At 44.7% G+C, this 11685-nt stretch overlaps 1 protein-coding gene across 1 annotated transcript in view; it reads left to right on the top strand.

Moving 5' to 3' along the window:
- The first annotated feature begins 1351 nt into the window (after nt 1–1351).
- The window catches only part of LOC117352249 (hippocampus abundant transcript-like protein 1), a 102445-nt gene continuing 92111 nt past the window's right edge, over nt 1352–11685 (top strand). The window contains exons 1-2 of the mRNA XM_033928591.1: nt 1352–1651; nt 10954–11049. Of these exons, the coding sequence (XP_033784482.1) occupies nt 1634–1651; nt 10954–11049 (114 nt within the window). The 5' untranslated portion in view covers nt 1352–1633. The remainder of the gene's footprint in view (nt 1652–10953; nt 11050–11685) is intronic.

Raw genomic sequence — 11685 nt, 5'->3', positions numbered from 1 at the left:
TTATTTTCAATTTAGTGATCAAAACCTATCAGTTTTGAGAATTTGTATCTGCTGTCTATATTTTGCACTATATTTGTTTATTTTTCTAGAGGTGACATTGCATATTTTAGTCATTTGCCTTGACATCTTTGAAAACCCCAAATGATAATTAACATTTTCTCTGCGTATAGTGTGCTTTGTAGTTTTTTTTAATTTTGAGGTTACCATTATGAATTAATATGAAGATATTATGTGTACATGAAAAATGAATGGAAGATATTTGGGGCGGGATTGGGGGCAGGGCTAGGGCAGGATTGGGGCGGGACTAGGGCAGGATTGGGGACGGGACTGACAATTAATAGATGTCCCCTTTTGATGAAAAAAATAAATGGTCACGTTACCCATAGGCCATGTGCCTGCCTGCTTCAGCTTAGAAGTGCTGCTGGGACAACTCTGCCTCACAAGTTCACTGGACTAACTTGGTCTTCAAGCTGCCAGTCAGACTGGTCAGAATGAGCCTCAACCCCTGGAACACCTCACCCCACAAAGGACAGATAACTAAGCAACCACAAAGGGGAGAGAACTAAGTAACCCGGACCATTATTAAGCCTGGCAAAGCAGGGATGGAGCCAAACAGCTGCGCTCAAGCTCCAGATAAATCAGGAATGCAAGCAACTATGCAGAGGATGGCCCCTGAGCTCCAAAAAAATACAAAAGCAATGTGGCTAACTAGGTGTCTCCAAGGGCTGTTCTTGCTAGCAGCAGACTTCTGCAATGCGAGTTTGCATCTTCTCCCAAGCCGAGATCCCGAGTGGGAACCAAACCTCCAACCAAACACTAAGAAAAAAATTACCTAAAAATAATAAAACAGCATAGCAGAAACAATTCTGAGCAACTTGTTTGCAGAAAAAAAAACAAACTGAGGAGGCAGAGGCATCTGCCTGGGAAGGAGTTGAGTTCAAAGATAATTGACAGCATTCTGTATATAAGCGGTATATAAGAAATAAATTACATTACATTACATTACATTCTACAAGCAACTTGCGGTTCAGATTCATAACTCTAGTCTTCAAAACTACTAGATACACATTGCACTAGAACTCATTTTATACAATTCCCCCTAACACGTCATACGTTGCAAATCATAAAACTTTTTTTTTTTAAACATAGAAATCAGATTACAAACTGAAACACAAACATATAATTTAATATTGAGGTTGTGACCATTTGTATGAACCCGACCGGTACAACGGTTGCTAAGAGACTGCAGGTCATGCCCTGTGGCTGTGACGCAATTTCCGGTAACATGCTGCGCGGTCAGTCGCTACCAGGCCGAGGTTGCCACTGTAACCTCGGAAACTGAACCTACTACCCAGGCCCCGCTCGCTTTCTATTCATTTATCTATTGGCTGTGTTCGATTTCTTACGCGACGTCTAGATATTGATGCGCATGCGTACGTAGTTGTAGTTCTCGCGGTTGGCGTTGGGTGGGTGGAGCTTTGGTTGTGACGTGCAAGAGCCTTGCTGTAGCCCGGGTGGTTTCGGCTTCCTTTGGTGCAGGACGCGAAGTGCAGCGATGGCAGCGCCGTGAGTTGCTTGGTGGGAACGGAGGGTCCTGTGCCCTTCGCCTGCCACGGTGGACCACAAGAATACGATGAAGGATGGAGGCATGGTAAGTGGCTGTGTCGGAATGGGGAGCTTTGCTTGTTTGCGGCTGGTGCAGAGGAGGAACTGCCGGGCCGGAAGCTCTTAGCGCGGGGGGGGGGGGGGGGTGCTTGCAGCTGTTAGAGGGAGTCAAACGGAGCTTAAAACTCTTAAATGAGGAGTTGACGTATCCCACGGTGCTGAAGCAGGCTTAGTTTTAGCAACCCGGTTTATTTCAGGGGAAACTGCTGTACTTCATCCCGGGTAGTTGGTACTGTGACACAAACGGAAGAGAAGGATGCTGAATCTCTCGTTTCTCTCTGAACATCCAGGAATCTCACGTGAATATACGGCCTGTTGAGCTCAACGCGGTAGCGGATTTAGCGAAAGCTAAGCTGGGGTTGGCAAGTTTGTGGTCGAAGTTTAGGGCTTTGGGGGGGGATGCAGAGGCCTCATCTATCTTTCTTTCCCCCAAGGCTACATTGCAGGGCAATTCATCCGTTGCCATCCAAAGAATCACGTTCATATCAATGGACTTTGTTCTTCTTGTTTCCATTTTGAATACAGTAGTTTGCAGTTGTGATAGAGCCACCAGTTGAGCTGCTTTACTAGGAGCGAGCTTTGTTTTGGTTTCATTTCATACGTTCCTCGTCGTCAGCAGTGGATGAATCCAAAACAACAATTTTATTATTTCTATAGAATTACCAGGTGCACTGCAGCAAGGGATGATCCCTGCTCAGAAGAGCTTGCAATCTAACTGGGACAGATATGACATAGGGTTGGGGATACAGAACCCAAGGTGAGAGGACCTGGGATTTGAAAGCAGTCTCGAAGAGGTGAACTTTTAACTTGGACTTGAAAACTGCCACAGACAGAGCCTGCTGTAGGAATTCAGGTAGTTTTTTCAAGCTTATGCTGCAGCAAGATAGAAGGGACAGAGTCTGGAGTTTGGCAGAGGATAAGAAGGGCACAGACAGGAGGGATCCATCAGCTGAGTGGAGCTGGGGGGGGGGGTGGAACATTAAATGAAGAGAGATAGTGAGGGGCAACTGAATGAATGCATCTGTAGGTCAGCAAGAGGAATTTGAACTGTATTTGGAAACAGATGGGAAGCCAATGAAGTGACTTTAGGAACTGGGGTAACATGAATATATCGACTCTCACGGAATATGAGTCATGCAGCCAAATTCTAGACAGACTGAAACATAGAACCATGATGGTAGATAAAAGCCAAATGGCCCATCTAGTCTGCTCATCCGCAGTAACCATTATCTCTTTCTCTCTCTAAGAGATCCCATGTGCCTATCCTAGGCTTTCTTGAATTCAGACAGGGGGGTGGGGAAGATGGCTGAGCAGAAGACCTGAGAGAACATAAGAATTGCCACTGCTGAGTCAGACCAGTGGTCCATCATGCCCAGCAGTCCGCTCACGTGGCGGCCCTCTGGTCTAAGACCAGCACCCTAACTGAGACTAGCCCTACTAGCGCACGTTCTTGTTCAACAGAAACTTGTCTAACTTTGTCTTGAATCCTTGGAGGGTGTTTTCCCCTATAACAGCCTCTGGAAGGGTGTTCCAGCTTTCTATCACTCTCTGGGTGAAAAAAAACTTCCTTACGTTTGTACGGAATCTATCCCCTTTCAACTTTAGAGAGTGCCCTCTTGTTCTCCCTACCTTGGAGAGGGTGAACAACCTGTCCTTATCTACTAAGTCTATCCCCTTCAGTACCTTGAATGTTTCGATCATGTCCCCTCTTAATCTCCTCTGTTCGAGAGAGAAGAGGCCCATTTTCTCTAATCTTTTGCTGTACGGCAGCTCCTCCAGCCCCTTAACCATCTTAGTCGCTCTTCTCTGGACCCTTTCGAGTAGTACCGTGTCCTTCTTCAGGTACGGCGACCAGTGCTGGACACAGTACTCCAGGTGAGGGCGCACCATGGCCCGGTACAGCGGCATGATAACCTCTGATTTGTTCATGATCCCCTTCTTTATCATTCCTAGCATTCTGTTTACCTTTTTGCTGCTGCCGCACATTGTGTGGACGGCTTCATCGACTTGTCAATCAGAACTCCCAAGTCCCTTTCCTGGGAGGTCTCTCCAAGTACCGCCCCGGACATCCTGTATTCGTGCATGAGATTTTTGTTACTGACATGCATCACTTTACACTTATCCATGTTGAACCTCATCTGCCATGTCGATGCCCATTCCTCGAGCTTGATTATGTCACTTTGCAGATCTTCGCAATCCCCCTGCGTCTTTACTACTCTGAATAACTTCGTATCAACCGCAAATTTAATCACCTCGCTCGTCGTACCTATGTCCAGATCATTTATAAAGATGTTAAAGAGCACAGGTCCAAGCACCGAGCCCTGCGGCACCCCACTGGTGATACTCTTCCAGTGCGAGTATTGTCCATTTACCCCCACTCTCTGTTTCCTATGCTTCAGCCAGTTTTTAATCCACGTGAGTATTTCACCCTCCATTCCATGGCTTGTAATTTTCCGAAGTAGTTGTTCATGCGGAACCTTGTCGAACGCCTTCTGAAAATCCAGATATACAATGTCGACTGGATCGCCCTTGTCTGTCTGTCTGTTTACTCCCTCAAAGAAGTGCAGCAAGTTCGTCAAACACGATCTGCCTTTGCTAAAACCGTGCTGACTGGTCCTCAGCCCGTTTCAGTCAAGGTGATCGGTGATGCTGTCCTTTATCAGTGACTCTACCATCTTTCCCGGTACAGAGGTCAGACTCACCGGTCTGTAGTTTCCCGGATCTCACCTCGAACCTTTCTTGAAGATAGGTTTAACATTCGCTACCTTCCAGTCTTCCGGAATCTTTCCCGATTTGATCGACAAATTGGCTATTAGTTGGAAAAAATCAATTATTCGCCCTATCATTAAAGATCAAAAAACTAGTATTAATGACATGTCAAACTATAGACCAATAGCTAACATTTCTTTTCTATCAAAATTAACAGAGAAGATAGTTTTTAATCAGTTATCAGATTTCATTGAAAAAACCAATATTTTACACCCTAATCAGACAGGCTTTAGGCAACACCACTCAACAGAATACTCATTACTAGGTATGATCACATCCATACACTATTTCTTAGATCACCACCAGTCAGTTTTATTAATTTCACTAGACCTTTCAGCCGCTTCAGATTATTCAAAACACATCTATAAAATTGATCACTAAAGCAAGGAAATTCGACCATGTGACACCTCTTCTTAGGGAAGCCCATTGGCTACCAGTCACACATCGTGTAACTTATAAAATATGCCTGCTTACATATAAAACTCTTCTTTTCAAAACCCCAGCATTCATTCATAAATATTTGATTCCATATACTACTAATCGAATATTAAGATCTACAGAACAACATCTGCTATCGGTCCCCTCTCTTAAATTCATAAATACTCGTCGACAAGTTATCTTTTCTGTTTCAGCGCCCCATATCTGGAATTCTCTCCCTATCTATCTAAGGGAAGAAACAAACATAGATTCAAAGGTAAGCTGAAGAGTTTTCTCTTTAAAGATGCCTTTTCTACTTAATCATTTCTACACGAATTAATAATAATTATTTTACCTCTAATCCTTTACTGAAATATTCAGCCTTTTCCTTTTCCTTATGTATTGTCCCTACTTGTTCTTCTATCTTTAAAATATATTGTAACTTTTACCCATGCTTTTCCTCATGTATCATGTTTTGTTTTGTTTTGTTTCGTTTTTGTCAAAAGTATTTTTTGTCAATAATATGTTCAGTTTTATTCAGTGTATTCCCCTTTTATTGTAATTTTAGTAATATGTACATCGCTTAGAATGTGGATTAAGCGATTAATCAAATTTTTAATAAACTTGAAACTTGAAGCGGTTCAGCTATGGTCCCTTTCAGTTCCTTGATGACCCTCGGATGGATGCCATCTGTCTGGTCCCGGGGATTTATCGCTCTTAAGCCTATTAATCTGCCTACATACCTCCTCTAGACTGACCGTCAATCCTGTCAGCTTTCCGTCTTCATTTCCAGCATATAGCCTGATGCTATAGGTATGCTGTGTACATCTTCTTCGGTAAATACAGATGCAAAAAATGTGTTCAGTTTGTCAGCGATTGCTTTGTCTTCCTTTAGTGCTCCCTTTATTCCATGGTCATCCAACGGTCCCACCACTTCCTTTGCAGGTCGTTTTCCCTTAATATATCGAAAGAACGACTTGAAGTTCTTCGCCTCCTTGGCTATTTTTTCCTCGTAGTCTCTTTTGGCCCCTTTTACCGCCTTATGGCACCTGCGTTGATGTTGTTTGTGCTTATTCCAGTTTTCAACCGTTTTTGACCTTTTCCATTCCTTAAATGAAGTTTTCTTGTCTCTGATCGCTTCCTTCACCTCTACAGTGAGCCACGCCAGTTCTTTGTTCTTTTTCCACTTGGATCCCTTGTTGATACGTGGTATATATATATTTTGAGCCTCGATGACTGTGTCCTTAAAAAGGGACCAAGCTTGCTCTAGCGTTTTTACAGTGCTTATCCTCTTCTTCCCTACCATGAGTCTCATCCCTTCGTAATTCCCTTTTCGGAAGTTCAGTGCCTTGGCTGTCGTTTTGGACCGATGTTTCTCCCCTGCGTCCAAATCAAAGCGGATCATATTGTGATCACTGCTAGCGTCCCTTCAACTTCTACATATTGTGCTGGTCCTCGCAGGCCATTTAGAATTAAGTCCAGAATTGCATTTCCTCTAGTATTTTCCTTGACAAGTTGTTCCAGGAAGCAATCGCCTACAGCATCCAAGAACTTGGTCTCTCTAATGCAGCCGGAGATGCCTAGGTTCCAGTCTATTCCCGGATAGTTGAAGTCAGCCATGATAACTGTGTTGCCTCTCTTGCAGTTGCGTTTAATCTCGTCTGTCATTTCTCCATCAATTTCTTTGGACTGCCCTGGGGGTCGGTAGTAGATGCCGATCTTCGTTTCCAGGCCATTTGTTCCTGGAATTTTGACCCATAGAGACTCTAACTTATCCGTCAGTTGTGATGTATTCTCTCCAGCAGATTCAATTTCCTCTTTGACGTATATGGCAACGCCCCCACCTTTTTAAGCCACTCTGTCTCTGCGGTATAGTTTGTATCCCGGTAGTCCCAGACGTTTTCCTCAGTCCACCTTGTTTCCGTGATGCCTATGATGTCAACGTTATCTTTTTGTGCTATGGCTTCTAATTCCACCCATCTTATTTGTAAGGCTCCTTGCGTTTGTGTACATACACTTGAGTTTGCAGCTTTTTCCTTTCTTGCATTTTCTTCCCTCTTGTGTCCTTTTCGATCTCTCTTGCCTGTAATCTGGTGAGTCTTTCCCTCTTCTTGCACGGTATCCTCTGGGTATACCGGTTCCCGAACCATCGACTCTCTCTCTCTCTGTCAACTGTCGGCTTTTCCCTTCTTCCTAGTTTAAAAACTTATCCACTTCTCTCTTGATGTTGCTTGCAAGTAGCCTCGTTCTGTCTCTGCTGAGTAGAGAGTTGTAGTAATCTAAGTGCAAGGTGATGAGGGCATGGATAAGGGTTTTGGTAGTGTGCTTGGAGAGGAAGGGTTTTAGCAATAAGTTGTATCTGGACGGAGAAGGAGAGAGAGGAGTCAAATATGACCCTGAGATTGCGAGCAGACAGAACAGTGAGGATGAGAGTGTTGTCCACAGAAACAGAGAACAGGGGAAATGGGGAGGTAGGTTTTGGCAGGAAGATGAGCAGCACCATTTTAGCCATATTCAGTTTTAGATGGTGATGAGACAGCCATATGGCGCTATTGGACAGGCAGGCTGAGACTCGGATCTGGGTTTCAGTGAAGATATCTGGTGTGGAGAGGTAGATCTGGGAGTTGTCAGCATAGTGTCGTGATACTGGAGGCCATGGATGGAGATCAATGCTCCTAGTGATCAGGTTTATATTGAGAATAGGAGTGGTCCCAGGACAGAGCCTTAAGGTACACAAATTGATAGTGGGATGGTTGAGAGCATTAAGGTACACCAATTGATAGTGGGATGGTTGTAGAGGAGGAACCACCGTTACATACATTGAAGGTGCTATGGGAAAAATAGAAGTAAAGCAGAAGAGAGCAGAACCCTGTAATCCCATTGAGGACAGGCGATGATCAACAATATCAAAGGTGGCAGAAAGATCGAGGAGGATAGAGTAGAGGCTTTTGGATTTGGCCAGAAACATGTAATTGGAAACTTTAGTAAGGGTAGTTTCTGTGGAATGGGCAAAAAGCCTGACTGAAGCAGATCAAGAGTAGCTTGGGATGAGAGGAAGTCCAAGCAGTGGTGGTGAGCAGCATGTTCAGATAACTTGGATAAGAAGAGGAGGGAGATGGTACGATAGCTGGAGAGGCACGTGAGGTCTAATGAAGGTTTTTTGAGGAGGGGTATGACAATGGCATGTTTGAAGGCATCAGGGACAGTTGCAGTGGAGAGCAATAGGTTGAGGATGTGACAGGAGGGTTGACAGTGGGTGAGAGTACTGAGTAGGTGAGTGGGTATCAGATCGGAGGAGAAGGTAGTTGTTTTGGAGGATGAGATGTGTGATTTTGACCTCTGTGATTTCGGAGAGAGAGGAGAGGGTGGCAGGTTTTGAGGGAAGGTTAGCAGAAGGGACAGGTGGAGGGAGGGGAGGGGGAGGCAGCCTGCTTAAAATCTCAAGGTGAATCTTTTGGCTCTTATTGTAGAAGAACTCTGCCATAGTTTTGGAAGAAATTGAAGGGGAGTTAGAAGGTGAGGCTGCTTTGAGTAGGGAGTTTAGTGTGGTTAAGTGGGTATAGTATTCGGCTAGTGAGAGGACTGACTGGAGCGGTGTCGGCATGAATTTGAAGTGTATGAAGTCAGCATGCACATGAGATTTAACCCAGAGATGTTCAGCAGAACAGACACAGGAGCGCAGGTAGTGGACGGGTGTGTGTGTGTGGTGTTGGCCAGGGTTGGGGTTTGGCATGCCTAACAGGGTATAAAATATTATCTTCTGTAATAAGTATTATCTTCTGTGAAATTGTAGTATCATAACTCATTACTGTTCCTGTAACTTACTCTTATCCTGAAATGTAACTCTACTGGAATGTCCCAGATATTTTCTATATTGTAATCCGCCTAGAACCGCAAGGCACAGGCGGAATAGAAATCCCTAATGTAATGTAAAATGGGAAAAGCAAGGGATCTAGAGCAGAGGAGAGAATGGTATTATAGGAGAGGGTAGGTTTCTGGTTAAGGCGCAAAAGTTGAAGAGAGAGTCGCACGTCTAGTTCTCTCTGCCTAGGCTCCTCTGGGGTGGTCAGGATTCTGGTCACAGCTAATCCTGGCATCTGATGTCCTGCAGGCCCAGCCATTTTCCTGCTGTCCCCTCTTCTGGCAATAATTTGCAGAGATTAGTTTGCTTTGACTGTCATATTTGCTTTTGTATAGGACATGACTACATTTATCTGTCCCTGCTTAGCCATACAAAAAAAAAAAGGTCTTGTTTAGTAATTCTGGTCAAAACAAGGACAGGCACCCAGGGTTTCTGGGTGTCCAGTCTGTCATTCCTACTTTGCTTCCAGCTGCCCACAGCTTCTTAGTGCATATCTGCAGTTCTCGAGGCAACACCAGGGAAGCAATCTGTCGGAGCTTGACTTCTGCCTCTTATTTTTCATTTTGATCCAATCTCTCACTTTACATTGCAGTTCTACCATGCCTTTGGTGAATTTTGTCTCTTCTGAGTGGTGACTTTACCCCTCTCTCTCGTTTTCCTTGCCTGTTAAGGCGTAGGGGTTTTCCTTCCAGCTCCAGGGTTGGCATCGAGTCTCGGGTCATTTTGCATCTTATCCAAAAGAGTGCTGTCTGGTTCGCGTATGCCAACCTAATGGTCCTATATCGTGACTAGTGGTTGCTTGTATGACTCCGCTTCCCATACTCTATTATTTCAGATATGATGTGCTTGCTCTTTAGTTGCAGTTTGGCTAGGTGCTGCTTCTGGCTTCGCCTCCTTACTAGCTTAACACATCTGTGGTTCCAGGTTCTATTTCCCTCCATTTGGCAGTCTCCTTATCTGCTGCAGTACATCGCAGTGCTTAGAGCATTTTGCCTGCTCGGCTTAGTGTCCTGTTTCCCTTCTTAGTCAGCATGTGGCTCCTATGTGTTTGAGGCTTCACTCCTTCAATGGCACCACCCATTTTGGGAGCGTGGGTGAGATTACTTCTGTCTGTTCGACCTGGACCCGTTTTGGACCCTGTTCCATTCATACAGGTAGCGCCTCCGTCCTTTTTCTTGAGCATCCGTTTTAAGCTACATTCTACCGAGGATTTTGGAGGAGATACCTCTTCCCTCCCAACAGTTCTATTGATGGTTCTGCTCCATTTCTGAATGTAGTGTGGGGTGCTTTCAGCCGGTGCCCCAACTCTTCCTTTAGTTCTCACCATTTCTGGGATTAGAGTGTAGCACCTCATGCCTATTTGCAGCAGCTCCATCTCCAGATGCCGTCCAGGATGCCCACAGCCTGTTAGGCTCAATACCTTTGTGAAAGGTAGACTACAGCTATGACTAGGTAGATGCTACATCTACTTAGCTGAATGTGAAGCATAGCTCTAGATCAGTGGTCTCAAACTCAAACCCTTTGCAGGGCCACATTTTGAATTTGTAGGTACTTGGAGGGCCACAGAAAAAATAGTTAATGTCTTATTAAAGAAATGACAATTTTGCATGAGGTAAAACTCTTTAATTTATAAATCTTCCCCCCCCCCTCAAGGCCTGCATGTTCCTCCCTTCTTTGCAGCGTCCTCCAGCGTCCCCCCTGGCCTCCCGGTCTTAGTTTCAGCTAATTACCGCAGCCTGCAGAGAAGATCACCGGTGCTGTAACGTTCCTTGCAAGCTGCCATTGGCCTCCGCAGCACATTCCCTCTGCCGCGGTCCTGCCTCTCTTCTGACATCAGGATCGCGGCAGAGGGAACATGCTACTGAGAACGAAGGCAGCCTGCAAGGATCGCTACAGCACTGATGAATCTCTCTGCAGGTTGCGGTAATTATCTGAAGGTAAGAGCGGGAAGCCGGGGGGGGGGGGAAGCCGTAGGACGCTGCAAAGAGTGGGCAGCACTAGTACAGACATCACACAAACTTTGGTTCTTGTTTACTAAACTGTACTGATGTATTTAATGTGACTTAATGTATAGAAATAGGTCACATTAAGAATAATATGATTTGCACTTTTTATTAGCACTGGGTTTAACTCAAATTAGCATGCATGAACATGTAAATGAAGATCTTTGTCAGCATGCAGATTTTATATCGGTGAAAGAAATGTTATGTTCTCACTTCTTGTCTTTATTTTTTCTTTAGCAACGAGGTATTGGTCGACCTAGTGTGTACCATGCTATGGTTGTCATCTTCCTAGAATTTTTTGCCTGGGGCCTCTTGGCAACTCCCATGCTAACAGTAAGTATTTATTTTTCATATTTACATTCCATAGATCATATAACTCTGCATGAATAAACTTCATGTGATTTGGTAAATTGAGCTTGCAAAACTGCTGCTGGTCTAAACAGTGCTTGACCTGTAATAACCTACTAGTTTCTGACAGCTGTAGCAGTGAACAGAACAAGAATTGACCACGGGTTTCATTTTAATAAAAGTTGCAGCTCTTAATAGAGATCAGAAAAAAGGCTGATGGCATCTTTTATAGACTTGACTGATTTATTGAGAGCACCTAGACAGTGGCGTACCAGAAGGGATTGGGGGAGTGGGGGGTCCATCCCAGGTGCAGCCCATGAGGGGTTGCTTCGATGACTCTCAGAGGGCTGGTGCCGGCATAAAGAACTGCTTCCTGGCAACAACAGTGTTCACAATTATAATTTAAAAAGAATAAAATTTAAAGTAAAACAGAAAAACCCTCAAAGTCTCAAAGCAGTCCATGCAAGACAGATGAGGTGAAGTCCAGCCAGCAACATCAAGATCTCCAACTACAGGGAGCAATCCTCGGCAACAAACATCAGCTCCAGTCCACATCACCATTGGGCCGCACCAAGCACCGATAAGCCGGTAGAAGAACAGCTGCAGGGCTCAACGGTCAGC

The sequence above is a fragment of the Geotrypetes seraphini genome, chromosome 1, assembly GCF_902459505.1.
Source record: "Geotrypetes seraphini chromosome 1, aGeoSer1.1, whole genome shotgun sequence".
In the NCBI taxonomy this organism is placed as follows: domain Eukaryota; kingdom Metazoa; phylum Chordata; class Amphibia; order Gymnophiona; family Dermophiidae; genus Geotrypetes; species Geotrypetes seraphini.
Note: the sequence above shows the minus strand (reverse complement) of the source record. Positions and strands in the feature narration are given on the sequence as shown.